The 12,343-nt window shown below is 44.1% G+C and overlaps 2 protein-coding genes across 3 annotated transcripts; one reads left to right on the top strand and one right to left on the bottom strand.

Annotated features, from left to right (window-relative positions):
* The first annotated feature begins 574 nt into the window (after nucleotides 1–574).
* Nucleotides 575–3,288, top strand: LOC124654338 (rho GTPase-activating protein 2-like). Its single transcript, XM_047193349.1, has 5 exons — nucleotides 575–954; nucleotides 1,780–1,900; nucleotides 1,972–2,091; nucleotides 2,229–2,459; nucleotides 2,559–3,288. The coding sequence occupies exons 1-5, from the start codon at nucleotides 575–577 to the stop codon at nucleotides 3,054–3,056; spliced, it is 1,350 nt and encodes a 449-aa protein (XP_047049305.1). The 3' UTR covers nucleotides 3,057–3,288.
* A 493-nt stretch (nucleotides 3,289–3,781) lies between these two features.
* On the bottom strand, nucleotides 3,782–10,507 carry LOC124652119 (VIN3-like protein 1). 2 transcript variants are annotated; one of them, XM_047191148.1, is made up of 5 exons: nucleotides 10,375–10,507; nucleotides 9,732–9,839; nucleotides 5,933–6,476; nucleotides 5,214–5,524; nucleotides 3,782–5,116 (listed from the first exon to the last, which is right to left on the bottom strand). In XM_047191148.1, the coding sequence occupies exons 1-5, from the start codon at nucleotides 10,418–10,420 to the stop codon at nucleotides 4,017–4,019; spliced, it is 2,109 nt and encodes a 702-aa protein (XP_047047104.1). In that variant the 5' UTR covers nucleotides 10,421–10,507; the 3' UTR covers nucleotides 3,782–4,016. The 2 variants fall into 2 exon arrangements, with proteins under 2 accessions (XP_047047104.1, XP_047047103.1); XM_047191147.1 differs by lacking the exons at nucleotides 9,732–9,839; nucleotides 10,375–10,507 and adding an exon at nucleotides 7,120–7,252 and having other exon boundaries at nucleotides 5,933–6,584.
* Nucleotides 10,508–12,343: the final 1,836 nt, after the last annotated feature.

Here is a 12,343-nt window from a genome sequence, read left to right as displayed (position 1 = left end):
TCAACATTTCACGAGCACGAACCAAATTAATCTCCCACCCAAGTACATGGACATCCGTTCGTACTCGCGTTGACGAAGATGCAAACCGCCAGGTGGATTGTGTGCTTTTGAAGCATTACATAAGATTTCCCGTCCTGTTTAAATTTGACGTGGAAAAAGGCGGAGGCAGTGCAAAGGACTCACGAGGGGCCGCTTTTCAGGTCCTGCTGCCGAAAAGGTCACCCCGGTCGGGTCAGATTTTGAAATCCGGCCGTTACGGTTTTGCATGTCGCCCCCTCTGAGTTCGAAACTATTCACGCTCCAGTCCTCCTCGCCTCACTCCCTCATTAATGCTTCTCTGAGCTCACCGCAGTGGGAGAGAGAGAGCAGCAGGGGATTTGTTTGTGCGGTTCCAGCTTCCAAGAAGCGGAGAGAGAGAGAAAGGGAGCAGCTTGAGCTTCGATCCGGATGTTCGGAGCTCTGATTTCGAAGATTTGAGCTGGGGGGCGACGCCCATGTGCGGCGCGAGCTTGGCCGCTGCTGCTGCTGCTGCGTGAGGAGGGGTGGTGGCGGAAGCAGCCGAGGGAGGGAAGGGATGACGGGGGTGGTGGTGGTGTCGACGGGGTGCAAGGGCGAGAGCGTGGGGAGGAAGAGGGCCGGCGGCGGGGAGGAGGCGGAGGAGCGGGAGCGGCAGCAGCTGTCGGTGCTGGCGCTGCTGCTCGCGGCCGTGCGCAGGTCGGTGGTGGCGTGCCGGGTGGAGCGGGAGCCGAGCCGCGTCGCCGGCGGCGGCGGCGGGTGGGGGGAGGAGGACGAGGAGGAGGACGCGGCCGCCGCGGCCGGGCTCGGGGAGATGGAGATCGGGTGGCCCACCGACGTCCGCCACGTCGCGCACGTCACCTTCGACCGCTTCCACGGCTTCCTCGGCCTCCCCGTCGAGTTCGAGGTGGAGATGCCTCCCCGCGTCCCCAGCGCCAGGTATTCCTTCACCCTTCCTTCCACCCGCCCACCCATGAGAGATCTCCCTGCAAAAGCTTCGATTGTTCAGCAAGAATTTCAGTTTTTTAGCATCTGCAAATTGTGCCGAATTAAGGGTCTCCGCCTCTCCGGTGAAGCAGCTAATGAGTTCTTGGCCGCTTGCTTGAACGTTGTCCATTTTGTTATAAATTCTTCACCTCTTCGAGCAAAGCATACCTTCCTGATACATAGATCTGGAAACGCGGCAGGAGTTTCACTTCCTTCTTCTGTGAAGGCAAAATCTCCAGGGGAAAGTTTCAGTTTAGTATTAACTCGACAGTCTCTGTAACGGTGGCTGGCTTTAATAGCTTCCCTTCCTTTATAAAACCATCACTACTTCAATTGGTAGAGCAACTTCACATCTGGGATGGTAGAACAATGTTCGATTTTTAGAAAACTACACTCTTTCTGTTTCAGAATGTCTGTTGTCATAAATTTTCCCTATGCTTCCTGCACGATTCAAAATGCACATGGAGTTAACTGAATGCCTAGAACTGATATTTAAAGGTGGAACGTGCCCAAGATTCTGTATGCACATGGAATTAACTGCATCACAACAAAATGATATTTATTGGTAGTTTTATCCCAAGATTCAGTATGCACGTGGCATTAACTTAAACACCAAACTCAAATTTAAAGGTGTATGTCCAACATTCAGTATGCATATGGAATTAACTTGAAGTCCGAAACTGGTATTTAGAGATGGCTTTGTCCAAGATTCTATAGTTGAACTGAATTGACTTGACAAAACACATAAAAAAATGCTTACGAATTATCTCCCCTCAGTGCGAGTGTTTTCGGCGTCTCAGCCGAATCGATGCAATGCACCTACGATGGCAAGGGAAACTCGGTCCCCACAATACTGCTGCTTATGCAGGAGAGGCTGTATGCTCAGGGAGGGCTCAAGGTCAGACATCATGAGTTGCTCAATTGTATACCAGTAAGGCCTGAATCTCATTCGAGGTTTTTTATCTTCAGGCCGAAGGGATCTTTCGCATAAACCCAGAGAATGACCAAGAAGAGCACGTGAGGGACCAGCTGAACAGGGGAGTTGTTCCTGAGGACATCGACGTTCACTGCTTGGCAAGCCTGATTAAGGTACATTTGTCCTCCACTCTTATCGAAATACTCATGACAGCATCCCTGCTATCAAGTCATGAGTTGACAATCAAATGTTAAACAGAGGCTGTTGCTTTTACAAGAGGGCATAATTAGAACTTCTATGTATTGGTCAGGCGTGGTTCAGGGAACTTCCTGAAGGTGTGCTCGACAGCCTCTCCCCGGAGCAGGTGCTGCAATGCAATTCTGAAGAGGAATTCCTAGAGCTTGTGACGCTACTGCGCCCCACTCCAGCGGCACTCCTCAATTGGGCTGTTGAGCTAATGTCTGATGTTGTGGAAGAAGAGGAGCTAAACAAGATGAATGCTAGAAACATAGCCATGGTGTTTGCCCCCAACATGACTCAGGTAGTCATCATTTCAGTATTCTTACATGTTAACACATGTCTGTACTTCGGCAGGTTGTCAATTATGGCAGCTAATATTTACCTTTTTATTCAATACTAGATGTCAGATCCTTTGACAGCCCTAATGCATGCTGTGCAAGTCATGAACTTCCTGAAAACATTGATCTTGAGAACGCTTCGGGAGCGTGAGGATCTAGCTGCCGGAGATTACACTCCATACTCATCTCCAGCATCTTCGGGCCAGCACTCTGATGCCGAATACTACGGCAGCGAGCGGGAGATGATGGACAGAAGCTGTGACCTGAGTGATATGCATAGCCAGATCAGCAAGTCCGGGGGACAGGTCGATTATCTCGTGAGGTACAATACTTGTTTCGACAGCGAACAAGAAGGCGACCATCCCCTCACAGAAGCTGAAGAAGAGTTCTTGGATAAGCTGGAAAGCACAATAGAAGATGATAGACCAGGGGGAAGCACAAGCAAACAGCGCGAAGTAAGCTCAGAAACGATGGCGATGGAGGACGTTCATCCTGAGCTGAAATCAGAAATCGAGGAATTGGATGACATACAAGAAGTAGAAGGTGCCGAGTTAAAATGATAAAAGGTTGTGTTCTTCGGCGGTGGTAGATCTTGCCATTTCACTCTAATGGATTGTGTTGTCAACATCTGGTTGAAATATGTTGCTTGTAGTGCCCGAACTAAACCTTGCTGGCCATGTGGGTCATTCATATTTTCCCTGCCCTAGGACACCAGCAAGATTCACTGATATATGGTCATCGGTACTGTATGGAAATGATCTCATCAGTGTGTATTCAATGTTATTATGTCCATGTCTATTCTCCTGTTACATGTTATCTTTTCTTTTTTTTTGCATCTGCGACAATTCTTATTATTCATGGTGGTGTCTGCCAAAAGATAACGCTAACCAGGCATATGATGGTATCACTAACAGGAGGACGGGCTTATATCAACATGTTCATTTGCATACGAGATGGAAACATGAACAGCAGCATTGCAGCAAGATTCAGTATCCAGCGAATAAAAAGTTGGGAAAATTGCACTCATGTTCAACTTCCACCTGCTAACGGAGCACACCTTAGATTCGTCATTTGCCATGCCAAGTTCAAAATCACAATGCCAACATTAAGCTCTGAATATACTGCTGAATAAAGAAAACTTGTTTAGATGGAAGTGTAGAACTCATCTGTAATAGTTCCCTCGTGCTTGTGGTCACACGAATAACACAGTTAGTCAGATACAGTCATGCAGAGTTACATCGTACAGACATCAATTATCATGGTAGAATTCGAAGTACAACAATAATAAAGCTAACCACACATACATTTATCAGCAGTTAGAATTGATATTACAACAAAGTGGAATACTGTGCGCCAGTTACATTTTCCCCTCGCAAGAATATTACGATATTATTATACTAGTGGTTCCGGGTTTTCCTAGCCAGATTGGCGCCATAACTTAGTACATAAGCAAATGTCATGTTTCCCCGTGTAAGAATATTGAATAATATATTTGTGATTTCAGTTTTATACTATCTGGATTAGTGCCATAACTTAGTGCAGAAACCACCAATTCTTGCCCTTTTACTGGCAACAATTTCTTCAAAGGAATCCAGGAGCTGCCCGGCTAAACTACTGGGCTCATCAAGGAGGGTGCGGATAAAGGTGAACACAATCCTCCGCTCCTGTTCCGTCGATCTCAGGCTGAACCAGGTTAGGAATCTCATTCTAAAATCCTTCTTGATGTGGCCAGAACGTTCCAGCCATCGAATAATCTTCACACAGTACTCATAGTGATCATCTAGCTGACCTAATCTACCGGAGAAGTGCGTCTGTGAGCGAGTGACCAAATTGCCATCCTCTGCACAGGTTTCCTGCTCCAAATCTGATGTCTGCTTCCGACTTTGTGACCGAGATTCCATGGCAGGTGTCTCCGCGACATGCCCCTCGGCGCAGGTTGCAAAATCACCACAACCATTTGATGTTCTCAATCCAATCTTTCCTGAACTACACCCATTCTCATTCCGAAGGTACTCTGTTGGCATTACTACCTCCGCATTTAGATCGGGGACTGAGTTTTCATTAAGATCAAGTTTGCATGAAACATGTGCGACTTGATCCTTGTCTGGTGTCAGTGAATCACTATGATCACACGAATCCTCAATCTCATCCTTGCAGAACTCATCGGGGCAACCGTCCTCCTCAGCCCATGCCTTCCGCAATACTTTACCCAGCTGGCGCACCATGAAGCCTGACGACGACCTACCATTTTGGCTCTTGACATCTCTCTTGGCAGTAGAGGAGCAACCTTCTGCACCGTGTTCTATGGTCTTGTGAATGATCTCCACACTCCTGGTAAAGCACTTAGACTCTGAGTGGCCAAGTTCACCTTCCTCGGTAAAAGAAATTATCCGAAAGGCATACTCTGTGCAGGGCTGCAGATTGGATATCAGTATCCTTCTTTGGTCTTTGGGGAAAATAGCAGGCTCCCTAGTGGAGGGCGGTTCTCTGCTATTCCAGTACCAAAGCTTGTAGCCTTTGATAGCATGATATGGTGAGGATGCAGTTTCTTTCAGAACAACCACTAATGATGAAGCTCTAATATCTTCAAATCTAAACCTGCAGGCAGTAGGAAGTGTATCTGCACCATGAAATAAGTTCATAAGATTCATAAAATAGGTAAATTCCAGATGGATCCACTAGAAAGAAGTAAAATTTACAAAACTGAAATCACTTACCAATTTGTTTAGTTTCTGCTTGAGAGTTTGACTGGAGCCAGTCATCTGCCTTCTCCATTGCCAGAGAGCAAAGATTCTGCACATCGGCAGCTACAGGCAGCCGGCCCACAATGCCACGGGCCATTTTAGAAGACATGCCATCAAGGGGACCAACCTCAGTTTCCAGCTTGGCTTTTGCATCCTTTACAATCTGATGCAGCTCTTTAAAACGGATTGTGCCATCCAAAAGTCTATGACTTAGGTATATGCGAGAACAAAGAATATCAACCCGGCGAGCATCTTTAGCAACTGCTAGCTGCCTTTTCCAGCACCTGCTCAATCAAAAGAGTAGCATAAATTAGCAGAACTCAAAGAAAACTTACACAGGAAATAGGTGAGTTAAGGGTTCAGTGGTTCACTATAAAGAGCTCACGTACACCAAGATAACAAAATGGATACCATCTACACTGTCATATTTCCAATGTATGTTTCAGGCAATATTAACAAATGGGCTAGTCAAGGATGGGGAATATCCAGAATTAAATATTTAAAAGAAAATTCTAGAAAAGCTCAAGGTCAGCTAGTTAAAATGAGAAGAAATCAACACCTCAAAAATTTCATCCCTAACTGATAGTAGAACCAGGCAAATGCAACATAATAGAAAGTGCAATGTAGAAAATACATAGCACTACCATACTCAAATATGTGCTAATGCATTAGTGAGAGGCAAAATTACTCACCCAAGTATTCCAATAACCTTGCCGCAGGCAGCACAGCAATAATGACCATCTAGGTGCATAGATTGGCCAAGATCAACACGCCCTGCCTTTCGGCGCTGGAGTGCACACTCCACGTGGCAGGACGACTCACAGCAATCCCTGTCGCCACCAGTCTCCGATGAGCAGACGAGCCAAAGGCTAGGGTCCTTGTTGTCATCGAAAAGATGGCAAATACAACACGAACACCGCTTACAGAACGTGTTGTCTGAGGTAAGCACAGCTTTGCAGGCTGCATTTTTGCATACCCACGTGGAAAGGGGCCGTTTATCTTCAGACATTGTACTCTCACGTAGTTGAGCAGGATGGCCCCCCTTTCTTGGCGGCTTTCTTAGGGCCTGAATAGCAGCGAGGCTTAAACTATTGTTGTTATTTGAGGAGAGCTTCTTGGAATCGGTGTTCTTGCACCTCTTCACGGTTTCTGCTCTTGGAAGTTCTTCCACCGACTTGCATTTCGATCCGGCAGGTTGTTTCTTTTCCGTACTAACACTAGCATCGTTTGATTCCTGTTCCGGGAAACAGTTAAATGGTTCTGGGGCATCGTCGGAAATGGTGTTGCTGTCATCAACATGCCCACTTTCTTCCGGTCCGCTTGCATCAGCGGAAGCATGTAAAGCTAGCAAAGCAAAAGACGAAGAACAGATAAGAGAAGAAACATTATCAGTATGGGCAGAAAACAACGAAACTTATCGAGTAAATGTCACCTATCTACCAGAAATTAAATATTATTTGCATATAGCATGGTTTCACACTTGTTGAACACCTGACTAAGCAAATCCTTAGCCTAGCTCCGAGCCATTAAATATCACCTGACGTGCTGATCATCAATTAACTAAATCGCTAAAGGCGGAAAGCAGTAACTAACTACGCGTACTTAGCTGTGAGATTAACAAACGTTTTGCGGCAATTCAGCATAAGAAGAAAGCAAGCATGAAGCATCTGTTTGACCGAGCTACTGCTAGTGGGTTCACACGCGGCATGGGACCCCCCAGGGACCCGGCCCGCTGAGATCGAGCTTGCGCGCGCGCGGGCGGGAGGAGAATGATCGGATCGAACCATGCTCGGGTGGATTGATTAATTGGAGGTAAGAAGAAACACAAAGATTCGGGGTTGATAGCTACGGCAAAGAAGCCAAAGAAAGGGCGGCTCACCGGCAGCTGCTGCTAATCCGGACGGATCTCCTCCGGTCGACTCCATACCGGTGGAGGGCCGCCGCCGCCGTCGAGCAGGAGGGGAGAGCGGATGCGGTGCTCCTGCCGGCGTGGTGGAAGGAGGGGAGGAGGGTTTTGTTCCTCCTCTTCTTCTCCCCCTTTTGCCCCGGGATGGTGCACGACAGCGACGAGACGGAGTCAGGGAGGAGGCTGAGTGACCGGGCTGAGTTGGGCCCAGCCCGAGGCTTGGCCCAGAAGACCCAGGGATTTTTTTTCTCATATTCACATACGATTTTTTTTGCGGTCATTCTTGGCAAACCCTATACACCGACCAGGTCGGCGCGTACCGCGCGCCGCACACCCCGCGCACGGTACGGGCCGGCCCAGTTAGGTGCGGGCTGCCTCCTTTTTCGATTTTTCTTTTCTTTTTTGTTTCTTATTTTCTGTTTCTTTTTTCCTGTTTTCTTTTTCTGTTTTCTGTTTTCGTTTTTCTTTCGTTTTTTCTGTGTCCTTTTTTTTACTTTTATTTTTCAGATTCGAAAAATAGAAATTTTTTAAAAATTAAATTAAAAAATGTTCAAATATAAAAACCGTTCAAAATCTGAAAACCGTTCAAATTTAAAAATCGTTCAATAATGAAAATTGTTCAAACATGAAAAATGTTCAAATTAAAAAACCGTTCAAACGTGAAAAATGTTCAAATTTTGAAAAATATATTTTTTGAAAAATATTCAAAATATAAAAACATTCAAATTTAAAACTGTTGAATTTAAAAATATTCATATAATTTCATAAAAAATGTTAGATTTTGAAAAAGAAAAATATTAATAACAGAAAAAAACAGAAGAAAGAGAAGAAGAAGAAAAAAAAGGTACCTGAGCTAATGGGCCACGACCCAAACTACCGACCTGGTCGCTGGGGGTGTGCGGCACACCGCACGCGCCGACCAGGTCGGCTTATAGCAGTCCCCTCATTCTTGGCCCTATTCCCCGCTCATAGCGGGAGCGATTCGCTCCCGCCTGAAACGGCGGACGGGGTGTGCCGGCCCATTAGCGCCTACATGTACGGTTTTTTTCCTTTGATTTCCGGTTTTTGCTGGGCTTTTCCATGTTTTTTCGGTTTCTGGTTTGTTTCTTTTTGTTTTTGCTGGTTTTGTTGATTTTGAAATTTGTTCAGATTTGTTTTTTGTTCAGATTAAAAAAATGTTCATACTTATAAATTTGCTTAAATTCGAAATTTGTTCAAATTTAAATTTTGTTCAAATTCAAAGTTTGTTCAAATTCAAAATTTGTTCAAATCCGAAATTTGTTCAGATCCGAATTTTGTTCGGTATTTAAATTCATTGTTTTCAAATTGTTCCGTTTTGAATTTGTTCGATTTTGAATTTTGTTCAAATTTTCGAGGTTGTTGGTCGATTGCATAACAGCCATGTTCGTAAATGATTCTCAAAAAAAAAGCCATGTTCGTAAATGGGCCTGGCCCATCAGCCAGCGCTTGAAGCGGCGCTAGCGCCCCGTGCCGCTTAAAGCGCTGTATAGGCGCTGGTGAATCCTATTCCCCGCTCATAGCGGGCGCTATCTGGCGCTCCACACAGAGCGGGGGTCGATTGGGCTGGCCCGTTAGCGAGGGCCGGGTTTTTTCCTTCGTTTTTTGGGTATTTTCTCCGCTGTACTGGTTTTTTGCTCCAGATTTGGTTTTTCCGATCGGTTTTTCGATGAGTTTTTAAATTTTAAACTTTTTGAATTTCGAACTTATTTTAATTTTGAACTTTTTTCAATTTGAACATTTTTTGAATTCGAACATTTTTTGAACAAGAACATTTTTAAGTATGAACAATTTTAAAATTTTAGATTTTTTATTTAAAATTGTTTTGAACTAAAAATTTTCGAGTTTGGACTTTTTAGAATTGAACACTTTTCAAATTTGAACACATTTTGTCCGAACAATTTTTTATGTGAATATTTTTTAAGTTTGAACTTTTTTAGATTTAAACATTTTTTAAATTTCAACATCCTTTAGCCGAACGAATTTTTAGTACAAACTTTTTTAGAGTTTGAACTTTTTTTAAATTTAAAGATTTTTACATTTAAGCGTTTTTAAAATCTAATCTAAACGAAAAAAATGAAAAGAAAGAAAACGTACCTGAGGTTTGAAACCGGACGCAGAGGCTCTTGTTGTCCGACAATTAATGGGCCGAGCCCATCATAGCAGGTGGAGCACAATCGTGCGTGCGGAGCGAGTATCCAGTCCGCTTAAGGCGGAGATTAGGGGCTCCCGTCATTCTTTCTAAGTTTTTTCCCTGTCTAGCTCCGACTTCTCAAACCTTCTGTTGCGGTCAAAAACCCACCGACGAGCAGCGACGGGCAATGAAGACCCACAAGTATAGGGCGTGTATCGTAGTATCTTCGATAAGTAAGAATGTCGATCCCAACGAGGAGCAGAAGGTGTTGACAGGCAGTTTTGATGAAGGATTCACTGTAAATGCTCACAAACAAGTATATTCGGGGGGTTTTGATGTAACAGATGAATAAAGTACGAGTAAGTAAAATGCGAGAGAAATAATTGCAGCGAGTGGCCCAATCCTTTTTAGCACAAAGGACAAGCCGGTTTATGTTCCGGGAAACAGTTAAATGGTTCTGGGGCATCGTCGGAAATGGTGTTGCTGTCATCAACATGCCCACTTTCTTCCGGTCCGCTTGCATCAGCGGAAGCATGTAAAGCTAGCAAAGCAAAAGACGAAGAACAGATAAGAGAAGAAACATTATCAGTATGGGCAGAAAACAACGAAACTTATCGAGTAAATGTCACCTATCTACCAGAAATTAAATATTATTTGCATATAGCATGGTTTCACACTTGTTGAACACCTGACTAAGCAAATCCTTAGCCTAGCTCCGAGCCATTAAATATCACCTGACGTGCTGATCATCAATTAACTAAATCGCTAAAGGCGGAAAGCAGTAACTAACTACGCGTACTTAGCTGTGAGATTAACAAACGTTTTGCGGCAATTCAGCATAAGAAGAAAGCAAGCATGAAGCATCTGTTTGACCGAGCTACTGCTAGTGGGTTCACACGCGGCATGGGACCCCCCAGGGACCCGGCCCGCTGAGATCGAGCTTGCGCGCGCGCGGGCGGGAGGAGAATGATCGGATCGAACCATGCTCGGGTGGATTGATTAATTGGAGGTAAGAAGAAACACAAAGATTCGGGGTTGATAGCTACGGCAAAGAAGCCAAAGAAAGGGCGGCTCACCGGCAGCTGCTGCTAATCCGGACGGATCTCCTCCGGTCGACTCCATACCGGTGGAGGGCCGCCGCCGCCGTCGAGCAGGAGGGGAGAGCGGATGCGGTGCTCCTGCCGGCGTGGTGGAAGGAGGGGAGGAGGGTTTTGTTCCTCCTCTTCTTCTCCCCCTTTTGCCCCGGGATGGTGCACGACAGCGACGAGACGGAGTCAGGGAGGAGGCTGAGTGACCGGGCTGAGTTGGGCCCAGCCCGAGGCTTGGCCCAGAAGACCCAGGGATTTTTTTTCTCATATTCACATACGATTTTTTTTGCGGTCATTCTTGGCAAACCCTATACACCGACCAGGTCGGCGCGTACCGCGCGCCGCACACCCCGCGCACGGTACGGGCCGGCCCAGTTAGGTGCGGGCTGCCTCCTTTTTCGATTTTTCTTTTCTTTTTTGTTTCTTATTTTCTGTTTCTTTTTTCCTGTTTTCTTTTTTCTGTTTTCTGTTTTCGTTTTTCTTTCGTTTTTTCTGTGTCCTTTTTTTTACTTTTATTTTTCAGATTCGAAAAATAGAAATTTTTTAAAAATTAAATTAAAAAATGTTCAAATATAAAAACCGTTCAAAATCTGAAAACCGTTCAAATTTAAAAATCGTTCAATAATGAAAATTGTTCAAACATGAAAAATGTTCAAATTAAAAAACCGTTCAAACGTGAAAAATGTTCAAATTTTGAAAAATATATTTTTTGAAAAATATTCAAAATATAAAATCATTCAAATTTAAAACTGTTGAATTTAAAAATATTCATATAATTTCATAAAAAATGTTAGATTTTGAAAAAGAAAAATATTAATAACAGAAAAAAAACAGAAGAAAGAGAAGAAGAAGAAAAAAAAGGTACCTGAGCTAATGGGCCACGACCCAAACTACCGACCTGGTCGCTGGGGGTGTGCGGCACACCGCACGCGCCGACCAGGTCGGCTTATAGCAGTCCCCTCATTCTTGGCCCTATTCCCCGCTCATAGCGGGAGCGATTCGCTCCCGCCTGAAACGGCGGACGGGGTGTGCCGGCCCATTAGCGCCTACATGTACGGTTTTTTTTCCTTTGATTTCCGGTTTTTGCTGGGCTTCTCCATGTTTTTTCGGTTTCTGGTTTGTTTCTTTTTGTTTTTGCTGGTTTTGTTGATTTTGAAATTTGTTCAGATTTGTTTTTTGTTCAGATTAAAAAAATGTTCATACTTATAAATTTGCTTAAATTCGAAATTTGTTCAAATTTAAATTTTGTTCAAATTCAAAGTTTGTTCAAATTCAAAATTTGTTCAAATCCGAAATTTGTTCAGATCCGAATTTTGTTCGGTATTTAAATTCATTGTTTTCAAATTGTTCCGTTTTGAATTTGTTCGATTTTGAATTTTGTTCAAATTTTCGAGGTTGTTGGTCGATTGCATAACGACCATGTTCGTAAATGATTCTCAAAAAAAAAAGCCATGTTCGTAAATGGGCCTGGCCCATCGGCCAGCGCTTGAAGCGGCGCTAGCGCCCGTGCCGCTTAAAGCGCCTGTATAGGCGCCGGTGAATCCTATTCCCCGCTCATAGCGGGCGCTATCTGGCGCTCCACACAGAGCGGGGGTCGATTGGGCTGGCCCGTTAGCGAGGGCCGGGTTTTTTCCTTCGTTTTTTGGGTATTTTCTCCGCTGTACTGGTTTTTTGCTCCAGATTTGGTTTTTCCGATCGGTTTTCTGATGAGTTTTTAAATTTTAAACTTTTTGAATTTCGAACTTATTTTAATTTTGAACTTTTTTCAATTTGAACATTTTTTGAATTCGAACATTTTTTGAACAAGAACATTTTTAAGTATGAACAATTTTAAAATTTTAGATTTTTTATTTAAAATTGTTTTGAACTAAAAATTTTCGAGTTTGGACTTTTTAGAATTGAACACTTTTCAAATTTGAACACATTTTGTCCGAACAATTTTTTATGTGAATATTTT

This window comes from Lolium rigidum, chromosome 5 (genome assembly GCF_022539505.1).
Source record: "Lolium rigidum isolate FL_2022 chromosome 5, APGP_CSIRO_Lrig_0.1, whole genome shotgun sequence".
Lineage (NCBI taxonomy): Eukaryota > Viridiplantae > Streptophyta > Magnoliopsida > Poales > Poaceae > Lolium > Lolium rigidum.
This window is presented reverse-complemented; position numbering and strand designations above follow the sequence as displayed.

Bases quoted from the DNA above. Each gene is read 5' to 3' on its own strand.
- LOC124654338 (XM_047193349.1), top strand. From the start codon at position 575: ATGACGGGGGTGGTGGTGGTGTCGACGGGGTGCAAGGGCGAGAGCGTG. The intron at 955-1,779 runs GTATTCCTTCAC...ATCTCCCCTCAG, and splicing joins CCCCGCGTCCCCAGCGCCAG to TGCGAGTGTTTTCGGCGTCT. The intron at 2,460-2,558 runs GTAGTCATCATT...ATTCAATACTAG, and splicing joins TTGCCCCCAACATGACTCAG to ATGTCAGATCCTTTGACAGC.
- LOC124652119 (XM_047191148.1), bottom strand. From the start codon at position 10,420: ATGGAGTCGACCGGAGGAGATCCGTCCGGATTAGCAGCAGCTGCCG. The intron at 6,477-9,731 runs ATAAACCGGCTT...GTTTCCCGGAAC, and splicing joins ATTTAACTGTTTCCCGGAAC to AGGAATCAAACGATGCTAGT. The intron at 5,525-5,932 runs GTGAGTAATTTT...TTGATTGAGCAG, and splicing joins AAGGTTATTGGAATACTTGG to GTGCTGGAAAAGGCAGCTAG.